Genomic DNA, 15,081 nt, shown 5'->3' with positions numbered 1-15,081 from the left:
AGCTTGCATGCTCCCCCGCAGTCCAAAAGTCTGCTTTTTATGAGCCTCTCCGTGTTAGTCGTGTGATGGACTGCTCCCTGCACCTCACTCTGGGAGCTGGGAGAGATTCCAGCCAGAAGCAGTTAAGAAAACTAATGATTAGATGGTCTGAGATTCCAAAGTTATCAGTTTGGGAGACAAGTATTAAGTGTGTGTCACATTCAGCAATTGTATTATTATTGGAAGTTGGCAGAGCACAAGCACCAGAGATTATTTCTTTTTAAACAGACAAGAGCTACAACTTTTAATATAAAGCAAATATTATTCTCAAAACAGGTTAATAAGTGCAGTTTTTCCACATTTTCCACATTTCTTCAGTCTGTTGTTTATATGAACAGTGCAAGTTCAAGTGTCTCTTAAAAAAAGGTCCAAATCCTCCACATGTAGAATAAAAAGTAAACTAAAAATTTGCTTATGTATTATTTCTTTATATAATGGTAGTGCAATTTATTTCTAAAAAAAAGTAAATTACTGGTCATTTCTGTGCAGTTTTCAAACTTTGCAAAGTCATCCGGTGAGAAGATAGATGGCTCGCTGTGCAACGTTTGAATTTCTTACTCTTTATACCAAATCTGTTGTAAAACCATAAAATTGCAGCATATTGCATCCAGTAAAGGCTTTCCTACTGCACTAGTAGTGCAATTCAAAGAATGTCATAATATGCAGTGCATATACTATATATAGACAGATAGAATCATTTGTGCTGAAGATACAGTCTAGTGGACTTTTGGATGGTTGCAGGAAGTTCAACCCGAACATGAAAACCTTGAATAAACTGGTTGCACTCCAGTTGCACTCCAATGCTTCGTTCACAGTTGTTAAGGAACTAATAACTAACCTCAGCTAGCTTAGATTTTTCCAACATTACTACAATATGGAGCATTTAAAGGATTTTGCATATCAAATCAATCCCAAACCACATAAACAGAAAATCTCTTTTTAATAATCAGACAATTACACCTCTATTTACAATAATGTTCAGCAGGTTTTCAAAGTTCGGGTCACAAGCTGAGAAGCAAACAGTTCAACCAGAGTAACAACATTAAAAGCCCTTCATTCAGATTTTTTTCTGCTACCACTAGTGATTTGTTGTTCGAGGGGAAGCTGGAAGTTGCATCACACCCACTCCCACAGATGAGCAGCACTGCGAGGCTTTCAAGGAAAATATCAGGACTTCAAAAGATCTGCATGTTATTAACATATCTGTTTTTTGCACATGGAACTCGTCAACGTAATCATACGACTTCTAATGACAAAATGTCACTTTTGGCAGATGAATGTGATCTTTTCCTGACAGCAGGAAAAGGAGAAGGTCATTCCTGTTTCCTGAACTCGTTGCCATCATCAAAAAACAGAGTGAGCCATCTGTGTTATGCAACAGTATTTAGAAGACAAGAAGCACAGTCAGTAAATTTCTCTCAGTAGCATCATGAGACAGACGCACTGATCCAGACTGAACCAGAATCATGCAGGTAAAGTCTGACGATGAAGCATCCTTTGCAATAAATAAACCGGAGCGTCCAACATGTCAACATTTTACATTTCAAAGCAGATTCTGTAGACAGAAAATAGCACGACACAGAAAAATGTGCTAAAAATCTAAACAGAACATTTCAGGGAAGTCTCCAGAAAGTCCTGCAGCTGAACCCTGAACCCTGACATCAGTCTGACCTCTGGCGCCTCAGCCCCCGTGGTGAAAAGGCATGTTTGTGTTTCTATTGGGAAAACTAAACACTGGTTAAAGTCACAATGAAATAAAAAGAGTAGTAATGATAATGATTTTAACAGTGTCACGTTTCTCTCGTTGAAACATTTTATAGTTCTCATTTATTTCCATGCACACTGTGAGAACATAATTAACAGTAAAACGACCAAATGAACATAAAAATATTTAAGACATCAAAGACAAAGACAATAAAACCGCATGTATACTCAGAGTATATGTGAGATAAAGTATTATTAAGAGCATGTTTCTTCAGAAAAATGTTATTTGTCAATTACACACAGCACATTTACTCAAAAACAGCAGGCAAACTGAAGTTTAGACTATAAATATACGATGGATACAACCATAGGGACTCGGTTTTTTTGGGTCTGCATGTTAAGACTAACTCTTGAGCCTGGAGTGATTCTATTTGGGAGTCGGGGTAGAGCGGTAAACACAGACACCTGCTAATTAGTGTTAATTAACAGACAAATAAAATGCCAGAATCTCACCACAACTGAAGCACAAACTTCTTGGACAGTCTGCAAACTATATCATTTGTCAGATTATTCCATTACAAACATTCTTAAAGGCACCAACTCTGCATACACAGCTTAGGGTGAGTTCAATGAATCAAGCAGCTGTACAAATTAATGTTACAGGAGCCAATTCTAATCAGAATTTGTAAGATCATAAAGTTATTAAAGTTTGCAAATTGATTCTGAAATTGAGGCGCTGCAGTATTGTCTTACTGGCAGTTCTGGGTTCAAATTTCCTGGTCAGCTAGAGGCCTACCTGTGTAGTCTGCATGCTCCCTCACAGTCCAAAGGTGGGCTTTATGTGTTAACTAGTGATTTTAAACTTGCCACAGACATGCCTCTCTGTGTTAGACTGCTCCCTGCACCTCACTCTATGGAGGCTGAGAAGCACTTAAGAAAACTGATCACCAAGTAATTTCATGCATATGCAGCAACTGTATTATTACTGGGAGGTGGCTGAGGTTTTTAACAGACAAGAGATACAACCCATAAAGCTACTGTCAAGCAAGTATCTTATTAGGCCTACTGTTATCTTTGATTACACATTACAACAGTCCTAAAGTTTAAAAAAAAAAAAAAAAGAATCGAGACAAATGGAAAATGCAGTTACTTAAAACCACCTGTGACCAGTAAGTAATCACAGCAGGCTAAATAATCCAGTGCTTTATGTGAACATTGATAATCGTGACTCGGTGTGCTCTAACTATTAAGGTCTTTATCTTTGAGTTGAAAGTGAGAAATAAACTCCTTGCTCCCCTGTGCACAGAGGTGGAGAGCAGCTATGTAGCATCTCTGGATCAAGTGAAATTTCGTGCCCGGAGCCATGTTTAACAACCTTTTTTGCAACCATATTACAAAATTAGCAACTGGCAAACATTAGCATTAACAGCTTGGATCGTTCCAGTATCTCAGACAGTTTTCCAATTCAGCATCATCATTTCTCCTTTACTTTAAGAACCGTCTCCAGCAGTGAAAGCTACTTTTACATTTTATTTTTTTGGTGCTATTTTGATTTCTTTTCTTTGCATTAGCACAGTTTCTATCTGACAGCTGTTGATGTTCGTGACAAGAATCTTTCAGAAGCTTTCAAATGCTTTAGCTTCTATTTGTGGTCCGATTCGCTCAAGAAAGGATCTTGTGGTACAAATTACATGAAACAAATGTGTCCAGGAAACCATTTTGCATTCTGTCGATGGTGTTATTCTCGTTACTGTTTCAAATTTACAATGAGCCATTACAGGAATGTGACTTCATGTTTTAGGTTTGTGGGGTTACTGCTCGAGTATAACTGCAAATATTTCAAAGTAAAAGGCTTGTTAAGAAATGGACAGACTTTTATTGTAACTATTTCAAATTAAAGTATCCCCAGGTGTTATATGTATGTTATGATTTATTCTCTATCATATTTAAGGTTTTGGTTCATATACTGTTGGTGGGGTGGATACTGGGTTTGACAACCATTCACATTTACACAAATGTGTGCATTATAAAAAGAGGAAAAGCTCAATATGATTTCACACTTCTGCCCAATAAGAGAGTTATTACTTCCTATTAGCTTAAGGCAACGTTGTATTTCAGTTGAAACAGTTGTTACCTGAAAACCATCACTTATGCTGGAGAAAAAGAGAAATAAAAGCTTGGCTTTCTTTGTGCTTGCTTTAAATAAAAGGCCTGTTTCGTTCAGCATCTGAGGTTATTAACGGCACCGGACACTATTCAAATAAACACAGTAAAAGCACTTGCTAATACAAACTGTGGCTAGCTTGTTTGAACACTCGTGTAGTTTCTCATTGACAAAGACTGCAGTACATGGCACAGCCTCATTTTGGCTCATTTAAAGCTCTGTTTATTAATGTGAGCTCTTCTAAATGAGCCAATAAATTAATTTTAAAAAACCCTCTACGAACTATAACAGAGTACAGCCAGTGCAGTTTGGATTTTCATTCAGTTTTGCAAGCAATTTTCATGAAAACATACATTTCTTTTAAATGCATATGTTAAAAAAAAACTTTGATTCTACCTTTGAGAACAAACCAGCTAAATCCCAGAAAGACAGTAAGTAAACGTGTGTGGCTTCTGGTCTAATACTCTTATGCATGAAATACTTGTAATGTTTTTTTGTTTGTTTTTTGCCATCTAGGGGTGGCATATGAAGCAAAATGACTTTACAACAACACTTCCACATTCAGCTGTTCTCCAAAGATCACCCACCCACTCACCTGCTCTGAAATGACTGACAAGTAAAGGAACAGGTTCCCAGAATTCTGTGCAAATGTTCATCAAGACCATCGATGAGTTTTTGTTTATTCTTTAAAAATTTTTGAAGACTGCAGTCACCTTCCACTTTGCATATCCATCCTACTTGTGCAAGTCACTGTGACACCCAACCCATCCTTCTACTTCTGTTGTTTAATAGTCACTGGCAAATAGCAAACACGTGGTAAATGGGTAAATTACCGGCACCGTCCTATCATTATTAAACCTATCCCATTCCCTCTTCTTTGTCCAACTACAATAAAGTCAAATTGTCAAGATGCTTTCAGAAATTTCATTGTGACTTTAAAAACAAGTCCTGCGAGCTTTTAAACGCAGCATACTAAGAAATGCTTTTCCTTCTACTCAACACTAAATTTTTTTTTTTAAATGGCTCCAATCCGGAGGTGCAGCATGTCAGACCTCTGTGGCAAATAAATAATCTTAAAAAGCTTCTACTGATCCACAAGATCATCTGGTATCCCGCAGGTCTACAATAAATCAATAAAACCCCCGAAGTTAGCCATTGTTTAAATATTGATACTCTACGTGTATTTACATGAAACCAAAGAACAAAAAACAGAAAAAATAGAAACACACTCATTGGCTCTCAGAAACAGGCTTTGACCCCTGACACGGCGAGGTCGGGCTCGTAAAGCTGGGTGATATCCCTCTTGCTGGAAGAGGGCAGAAACACGAGAAATAAAGTTAGCTGAAACCAGATGTTAGGATCCTGACAGACAGCTGATTCATTATCGACACCGACTGCACTACAAGTCATGAGCTGATTACCTTACAATGTGCCTTTTGATTTAAAAGACCTGTACTCTGTCAGCTGAGATCAAAGGCAGACAGCACAGAGGCTTACAAAAAGAACCGCTGATAAACCTGAGGATGAAACACAAGAATAAATCATATCATCTATTGTTTCTTTAACAAGGATTCTTGTCTGCTGGCAGAAAAACTTTCCAGGCCATGTTTAAAAAGTAATGCTAACTTTTTCATGTGAAATCCGATGCGTTTTCAGATTTTGAGCTTCTCACTAACACCCGAGAGAAAAATCCTCTTGATAAAACACACACAAGCTCCTAAATCTTCTTAATCTCTGGGAAATAAGTCCATCTGTTGTGCATTTTGAACCCACACACGAGCCGATGAAGTGACGATTTTAAGGTGAATGATTTTTCCTACACTCGTTGGCGTCTGGAGTTCCCCAAAGGAAACAGATCAGAAGTCTGCTTCAAGTGTTTTAACATTTTTTGCAACACATACTTCCACCCTGAAAGAACCAAGACAAATTACAGATTTACAGTCAGGCTTGAAAAGATTAATAAATTATTTTTTGCATCTCAGTGGATTGGGCAGCCCAGCTCACACTGTGCTATACTTTTTTGCATTTGGGAGTCATTAAATCAGTGCAGTGAGGCATGTTTATCAAATCCTCTGAACTTTCTTCATCAGTATCAAACTTATTATCTCTGTGTCATCAGCCTGCAGCCATGAAAGAGCAGCATCACACAGAGAGAATTTGAGAAAGTCCCAGCAGGAATGACACAGCCTCCTTTTTCCACAAAAATCATCCTCTTAAAACGGCCAGAAAGCTTCTGCACAAGTGCCTCCCTGTGCTCACCGCAGGACCAAAAAGACCTGTGTCATGCTACGCAGTAGAGAGCAAAGCACACACAGGGGGGCCGATGCCTCCAAAGCGACCGGAGCGAATCCATCCTAGTCAAAGCTCATCAGAGCTCACACTTGGCATCGGGGATCTGGTCTCAGGCTGACGGGGGCTGGAGCCTTTTTGGCCTCCGTGCAGCCATGGCAGGAAGGAAACAGTGGGCTAAAGAGGCGGCCGAGACCTTTACGGAAGACGCTGTTGGAGAGGCTGTAGATGAGACAATTACAGAAGCTGTTGCTGATTGCCAGCCATGTTGTGAGGAAGGACGCCACCTCGTGGTGATATAGGCCGGCGCTCTCTAGGAGGAAGTAGAGGATGTACGGCATCCACAGCACATAGAAGACACTGGTGATGCGGAAGAGCACCATGGCATAGCGTTTGTCCGGGCAGCCTTCGCAACGCTCTCCCCGCTCACCTTTATCACCCTCGGTCTGCGGGCTGAAGCGGGCTTGGCGTTGGGAGATCTCCCTTGTATGCTGCCGGCAGATCCGGAATATACTCCCATAGGTGAAGCAGACAGTAAGTGCAGCTGGTGCGTAGAGCAGCGCCACAATGAAGGTGCTAAATGCCGGGTTGGTTTTCCAAGAGAGTGCGCACCACTTAAATATGTCCCCATGATAACCTGGTTTCCCCCAGCGGAAAAACGACGGCAGGAAAATCAAAGCAGAGTAAACCCAAATGAGCACGATGCACACCCTCAGGCGGCATGGGGTGACCAGCGTGGTGTACGACAGCGGTCGTGTGATGGCGATGTAGCGGTCCACGCTGATGCAAGCTAGCGAGGCCATGGAAACACTCTTCAGCACAGAAACCATGTAGCCGAATCCCTTGCAGGTGAGCTCCTCATTCAGGCCTCGAAGGTAGTGGAGGAGGGACATCGAGGGCACGAGGCAGCTGACGCCCACCAGCAGATCAGCGTACGCCATGGTTTGGATAAAGTGGCTGGTGGTGTGGTGGTGCAGCAGCGGGGCACAATGGAAGACAAAGATCACCACCAGGTTGCCAGCGATGATGAGCACAGTGAGGAAGAGGATGACAACCACCTCCAGCACGCAGGTATCCATGCTGTGGGAGTAACCCATGGAGCCCAGCAGGCAGAACGAGGGAGAGCCGCTTTGGTTCGCATCAGAGGAAGAGTTCATGTTTGGACTGGAGAAGAGGGAGGGAGGAGAAGGGGGCAGTTTCAGCTCAACGCAGCCATCATCCTGTCATCCAAGTCTCTTTATTTGTTTTAACCCTGAAGTTGCAGCTCCAAAAACAAAGCATGCCCCTGTTCTTCTATATCAGCATCTTTTCTCCCTCAGTGGGCAGTGAGCCTGTCCTTAAAGTAGCAGTAATCCATCGGTGCATGTAAAACGCAGCCGGCCACTGCTGCTGCTGCTGGGGGTGAAATATGTGCATGTGTGCAACCTCGAGAGGCAGAAAAAAAATTCCCCAATGTAGGACAAGAGATGCCCGTCTAGTGGTGCAGTGTAACCCGTCCTCCCCCCCACACAGCTGTTTATCATACCCCCTTCCCTTGACTACAAATCCCGAGGTAAGCACTGTTCTCCAGCGGGCAGGAACCAAACAATTCAAACATTGAAAAAATAAATAAAAAGAGCCATCCACTGGCACTCTTCAAATGCCGGCAAAAGGGTAAAAACAGGGAGAGGAAAACGATCCCAAAATTCCCAGCAGCTTCTGTGTGCCGGCACTGAATGCTTCCTCAGCAAAGAAAGTCAAGGCGGTCCAATCAAACGGCACATCTGAAGGTAGACGCCTCATCCGCGGGTCATTAAAACACAGATTTTCATGAGCAGACAGTGTCCTGGAATCCTGGAGGCAGGCAGGGCAAACATCCAAAGGTGATGGATAATGTCACTGGGAGCTCTTCTTGTCAGGCTCAGTGGCGGCTGGTCGACTTCCAGTGTGTGTGTGAAGATGGAGAGATGTGTAGTCATGAGTGTGAGAGACAGAGAGAGATGAAGGAGGTAGACGGTGAACTGCTTCTCCTTTCTGCTGTAGTGGCGATACAGTGATGATGCAGCGCTGCCACTGCTGCTTTCCTCTCCTCCCCCTTCACTCACTCGCTCTCTCTCTCGCTCTAACACACACACACACACGCACACACACTTCGCTTCCCCTCCTCCTCCTCTGTCAGTTTTAATTTTTTACTTCTTTCTGCCTCCCAGTGTCCCCACTCTTACTGTACCACAATTACAGAACTGAGAAGGAAAAGTTTTTAAATAAGCTTCAGAGCAATTGAAATTTATTATATATACACAAGAAAATATCTAAAATCCATAAGAAACTCACAAATGTTAAGCAGAAATTATGATTATGGCCTGGTGCAAATTACATCGGTGTGACGATCATTTGCTTTGCAAGGCATCTATTGGATTTTGTTGATGCTTGAAATTAAGGTTGTGAGACTTTGATTGCATGGCTGCTTGATAGACTTCACATCCGCTAATGCGAGTCACCGAGGGAGATCTTTTAACAGTGTTTGTGGCAGACGTGTCATAAGAGAAAACACAGTAACGGGAAATGGACGATTAACTTCCAGAGGGTAGCGGGTTTGTTAAAAGCTTATTTTGCTCTTAATTTGAAGTTTTGAAATAAACTCCAAATTAAGAGAACAAAACCCATCATAAGATGCCTGCCAAGTGGTGACCTGCTTCAACTAAGAGTTTGGCTTGTAGTGTTGCTTCTTTTTAATTTTATTGAAGGAAGTAATAGGCACATATTTAGGCTTTCAGTAAAGACCACCCAAAGGTTTTTGCTTTATAAATAAAAAGCAGCTTAGCAGCAGGTGAAGCTGCCAACATTTAAAATAATAACTCCAGACACAACAACTGGGTAACATCCATCTTTGTTATGCAGTCCAAGTTTTTGCTACAGACACTAAAGCTCATCATTTTAACACTGGCACTGCCGAATAAGTCAAGGTACTCACTGCTGCACTGTTTAAACAATTTAATGCTACAATATACACTCACTGACCACTTCATTAATCGCACCTGGCTAGTACTGGGTTGGACCCTCCTATTGCTGTAAGAACTGCTTTGTGACATATAATGAAGTTCTTTTGAAGCATAAATTATTCATTACAGTCTTCATTTTCTCTAAACATCTTCTCTGCTCTCTTTCTTCCTTTGGGTCCCTTTCAGCATTACTCTAACCCCCCTGCAGTTCTCTGTAAGCTTCATTTTCATGGACCTCCATTTTGCTCCTAACAGGAAGCTCCTCCCCCTTCCACATCTGCTACCCAATAAACATCAAGCAGGATCCCCTCTGTACAGAGACCATACTCAACCCAACCACATGCACTCCGCACTCTCCCCAGCAGCTACACCGATCACATATGAACTACATATGTGCTCAGAGGCACTGCAAGCATAAATGTGTGTAAACAACACACAAGACAGTTTCTAATGGATGATTAAAATTTCTACAGATGCACATGCTAAATGTAGAACAAACACAGGAAAAGATGAAAGGAAAATAGGGATGCAAGAGAAAGGAATAAAGACCAGCATGGAAAAAGGTGAAGCACAATAGACCTGATTTTTTGGACCCAAAACACAGAAATTACAATAGCATTTCAGAAAATCTGAATCCAGCTCTAAATCAGAATTCATTTTAGTCATAAAAATCTTTACATTTTATTTTACACTTGAATTATTGTTTATATTTAATCAAAAGGTATATTTAAAAAAAGTCCTATAAAATTACTAATTTGGCAAAATTTAAGTGAACTTACTCTGATGATGTCTGCTGTGTGAGCGGAATATCAAGAACACAAACTGATATGGTATAAAGCACCAAAAGAGAATATAAAGACAAGTGAAACAATATCCAAATATTCTGGTGCAGCTCTACTATCTGCTTAAGCATTCAGAAAACAAACTAATCAACTAGTTAACCCACAAAGTTAAAAACAGTCAGTATGTATGCAAGATAATCTGAATTAATTGTTTGGCAGCCTTTTGTGACGACTACTGAAGTTGTGTTAGTTTGTTTTAAACAAATTTCTCCTTTGATGCATTAAATTATCATTACTCTTAGAGTTAGAGTGCGTGTGTGCGCTCGCGTTTTCTTACTATCTTGGTGGGGGCCAAAATCTGAAATTTACTATACTGGTGGGGACCAACAGGCCTTGTGGGGACCAAACTCCAGGTCTCCACGAGGTTGAAGACATTTTTCACAATGTGTGTAACCCGGACATTAATGTGTTTTTAATGTCCGGGTTACAATTGGGTTATGGTTAGGTTTAGGGTAAGTGATAGGCATTCCTTTTATGATGGCTAGGGTTAGGGTAAGCGGCTAGGGAAAGCATTATGTCAATGGGACGCCCCCAAGAGGATAGCAAACCAGACGAAATACCACACCTGACATTAGAGAAGAATAGAATTAGAGTAGAATATAAGTGCACATTTGGAAAGATATTTCTTCATCTCATCTGTAATGTTTTCTTTCCTAAAGTTGTTTCTGTTAATGAGACATAAATGTGTCTTCATCCTGGAAATGACTGTTTCATTCTCACCTGAGCACTACTGAGGTTTTACTGTTTGAGCCACACACTGTGCATTATGGAATCTGGAAAGTCCAATCCTGGTTTCATGTTAAACTCCTAGGCTGCCCTCACCTTTTAGTTCTTTGTTGCTCACACCAAGTCACAAAAACGGAAATAACATTTTGGACACAATGTAACTGCTCTGCATATTTGAAATGTTTTACCTACACAATCTTTTCCACTTTTTTTAAGATTCTCCTTGCTGCTTGTAACTGTCACACCAACACTTGCTCAGTTGTTTTTAGGTTACGGTACTATAAAATAAGAAGCCCATGTCCTATATGCGTCATTACCAAACGGTATAGTCTGCTGATTCACCACATCAAACCAAAGCATCTCTTGTGATATTTGGTGCAGGAAGAACTGGAGGGGTCACCGCAAGAATGTCGGCTCCTTCCAGCCTAATGGTGGGGAACAGAGACATCATTCAGACACTGTTTGTTTTCCTGGTACCATATGGTGAGCACTAGCCACCATGTTAGTGTCTATTTTTGCTTTCATTTCCAGGTCAAGGGTCAGAGGTGACACATCTGCCAGACTTGTGAGGCTGAATGTCGAGGTACCTGAATAAGCACCCGCGTTATCTCAGTTGTAAGGTTGTTGTAAAACATCAATGTGAACACAGACATCAGCGCCTCGTGGGTGTTGCCAAGTCAACACAACAGCAGTAAACATCAGGCAGGCCGACGGGGGGGAAAGCCACCTTGTGACTGATTGTTTGGAAAAAGAGAGCTTGTTATCCTGAGCCTGCTGGAGGCCAATTTGAACATCAGCACATTTTTCTTTAATTATGAATGCAAAGTTGCTGTTGGACAGCACCATCAAAGACTTAAAAAACTACAGTGGTAAATGAACATGATTCATAGTTGGAGAGTACACACTACACTTCTTTGTCAGGTTACCCAACCAATACAGAGGGGAAAAAAAACTGGACTTCTTGCATAACAGCACAGACTTTGATTGCATTTATGATATATGAGAGAATAATGTGATCCGAAACGGCATCCAAGTTACTCACTTGGCATAAACAAGAGGAGAAAGAATTAGGCATAGGAGTTCAACAATTAACAGTAATATTACGTAATGTTTACAAGACTGATGAGACCTGCTATGATGGTTTGGAGACGATGAACACTGAACATCATTGAATAGCTCAGGTTTAGCAGTTTGAAGACAATATTAGAGTGCAAGGCTGGGATGTTTTGGACATGTGCAGAGGCGTATATATTGGGCAAAGGATGTTGACTATGGCAATGCCAGCCAGGAGGAAAAGAGGAATATGGCACTGGAGGTTCATGGATCTAGTGAAGGATTACATCCATTACGGCTGCCTTAGTCAGGAGCCTTGCGGAGTAATCTGGGTCCTAAACTCTGTCTGTTTCAGGTCCCAAAGTCAAACAAACACTGCGGCATCACTGACAGTTAAAAACTGTAAATTCTTTCATTTTTAATAAGATGAGCAGCATTGCTGCTTTACCAGGTGTAATAATTAAGTTTAACATCCAGGCATCCATGAAAATAGAATTTATTAAATTTAATGGAGTTAGAAGTTAGCAGGAAGTTAGCTCACTAGTTTCCACCTAAACATGATATAGCATGTTCTGACTGAGAGATTCCCATGATGCATTGAGTATTTCTGCTTCAGTCACCTTTCTCACTCACTGTGTTAATAGACCTCTCTGCTGAATCAGATTTGTTATTAATCTCTGGCTCTCTTCCACAGCATGTCTTTTGTCTTGTCTTCCTTCTCTCACCCCAACTGGTCGCAGCAGATGGCCCCGCCCATCCCTGAGCCTGGTTCTGCTGGAGGTTTCTTCCTGTTAAAAGGGAGTTTTTCCTTCCCACTGTTGCCAAAGTGCTTGCTCATAGGGGTCATATGATTGTTGGTGTTTTCTATGTATGTAATGTTATAGGGTCTACATTACAATATAAAGTGCCTTGAGGCGACTGTTGTTGTGATTTCGGTGAAGTTTATTTATTTTGGTGTTGTATAAATAAAACTGAGTTGAATTGAAAATTGTTTCATGGAAACACAACTGAATTGAAAATAAAATATACAAAAACATCGTGTAACAAATTTGTCCTAAAAGTGTCTTAGAACTAAACAACCAAAAACAAACCCACTCAAATAATTAAGAATTCTGTCAACATCTTTGTTCAAAACTTTGAGTATATTTTTATTTATTAGGCTGATAATAAGCTGAAGTCATGTTTTTATACTCAATTTTGAGCCAGCACACTGGACCTCTCCTAGGAAGTCAGAAATTTAATTTCAACCACTAAAACAAATTTTTATGTTTAGGAATGCAAGCAAATAACTGTAATTTGGGATCTTAATTGAAAAAACTGTAATGTGCTTTACTTTTTCCCTCTGCTTTTTTGTAAGATGGTAAATTTGAAAATTACTGGATGATAAGAGTAATTATATTTTAGCATTAAAAACATACATATTCTAGAAACATAAGAAATTGTTTTAGTAATTACCAATACTGTTAATTTAGGGTAGCTTGACACCCTACATTGGGTGGTGTTCTATTTGGTGGGGAATTTGTTAAGCACTGTAAATAAAAACTGATTAGAAACTACAAAAAAACAAATATGCACCAGGCTTCATAGATGTTCTTCTTTCTGTATTGAACAGGCCTGTCAGTACAGTTGCTGTGTCCGTGGATGCTTCTCTGCATGTATCAAACAGAGCCTGGTGCCTTGTTTTTCTGCAGACTTTTGATGGCATTACTCATCTTCTGTTGTTAGATTTATCCTTTGTGCATTGTCATATCCTGGGGCTGGAGATATATCTTCTTATATTGGCAGTGGTGGTATTATTTGATAGTCACAATACCAGTTTTGACCTTGTTTTTAAAACCTAACGACCCTGCAGTGTGGCGGTAAACATCACTCCTGAGTAACCCCCTGCTGCAGCTGACCTTTTAGTCTGCACTTGAGCTGTAACAGAGGCAGGAAAATTAGGTCAACCTTTGTACATTACCTCTCATCCACCCTTGTTTAACAGCTCCTTACAACCTTTTTTTAAGCTGATGAAGGGAAGGCATACGCTGCTTATTATGTTTAATCTCCTCAGTGTATATATTTCCTTTTTGGCAGGCACTGACCATAAGGAATATATTTATTTTGACAGAATGTTTAGGTTAATCATGGTCTTCAGTTGCTCCCTCTGATAGGTGAAGGTAGAACTGAAAGATAGAAAGAAAGACTCCAGTGTTTTAATATTTTTAAGTTAACTTTTTTGCAGATAATTGTTTAATTTGACATGAACCATGTACAGAGACAGAAAGGCACAGTAAGCAACAAGTGCAAAGTTGCCCTCATGTGATATGTTCTTTAATAATTCGGACAGTTAATGCCCTCAACCCAAGAGACTTCTTAGAAATCTGGCCCATGTGGCCTATGGGTTGTGATAACTTGGGACTCATTGGCTTCTTTGTTAGAGATTCTGGAAAATTGTGCAAGCCAACTTTCCAGATAATCACAGTTTTTACATGAATCATTTCAAGTCAGTTATTTCAAATAATCACAGAAACAAACCAAATGGGAGTAAATTATTGCTAAGTGTATCTAAATCTGGGTCAGCTTGTTTGTTGACCTAATTGCTGTGCATATTCATCAGTTTACAGTCTGGGTATGTGCTGACTTTCACTGTGGTTAGGCTGTTTTCTAATGATACTCAAGAAGGCCAGTGCAGAGGGCTGAAGCATTGTTTGCAGTTCAAAGTGTCACAGACATACGGCAAAAGACTATTCTTCTTTTCAATTCCCAAATGATTTATTATACAGATTAATGAGGACCTATCATGCTAATGTTTTTATTCTTGGAGTCTGCTAGAGTACCAATGCATGATTCAAAGCTGAAAATTATTATTATTTAATTATTATTTATCTTTTACTCAGTTCACCCTCTGTCAGAAACAAGATGTTTTAAGTTTCCTAACATCTCATTTAAAGCAACTGTCTTCTGATTGGCTGCCCTTCGTAATCAGACACAGGTGGGTTGGGCTTCTGTGCTTTAAATGTCAACATTATGGTTGTCCCATTTGTATGACACAAACTTGTCACAAAGTGTTTAGACAAGTCTGAGCCTTTGGCTAAGAAAGTTTACTTGTGCATACACTGAGATGATTATTGGCCTTGTTTATGTGTGCATCCAGCATTGCGACAGGAAATGATGCCTGTTGTACAGGGTGGGCCATTTATATGGATACACCGTAATAACATGGGAATGGTTGGTGATATTAAAGTCCTGTTTGTGGCACATTAGTATATGTGAGGGGGCAAACTCCTCAAGATGGGTGGTG

At 40.4% G+C, this 15,081-nt stretch overlaps 1 protein-coding gene across 1 annotated transcript; it reads right to left on the bottom strand.

Annotated features, from left to right (window-relative positions):
- Positions 1-2,893: 2,893 nt before the first annotated feature.
- Positions 2,894-8,207, bottom strand: LOC102195198 (probable G-protein coupled receptor 21). The gene is made up of 2 exons (XM_005730585.1): positions 5,329-8,207; positions 2,894-5,213 (listed from the first exon to the last, which is right to left on the bottom strand). The coding sequence occupies exon 1, from the start codon at positions 7,351-7,353 to the stop codon at positions 6,283-6,285; it is 1,071 nt and encodes a 356-aa protein (XP_005730642.1). The 5' UTR covers positions 7,354-8,207; the 3' UTR covers positions 2,894-5,213; positions 5,329-6,282.
- Between the last annotated feature and the right edge of the window lie 6,874 nt (positions 8,208-15,081).

This window comes from Pundamilia nyererei, unplaced genomic scaffold, assembly GCF_000239375.1.
Source record: "Pundamilia nyererei isolate P.nyererei 1_Seehausen unplaced genomic scaffold, PunNye1.0 scaffold00038, whole genome shotgun sequence".
NCBI classification, from domain to species: domain Eukaryota; kingdom Metazoa; phylum Chordata; class Actinopteri; order Cichliformes; family Cichlidae; genus Pundamilia; species Pundamilia nyererei.
Note: the sequence above shows the minus strand (reverse complement) of the source record. Positions and strands in the feature narration are given on the sequence as shown.

What these genes read in the sequence shown, in the direction of transcription:
- LOC102195198 (XM_005730585.1), bottom strand. Translation starts at nt 7,353, where the DNA reads ATGAACTCTTCCTCTGATGCGAACCAAAGCGGCTCTCCCTCGTTCTGC.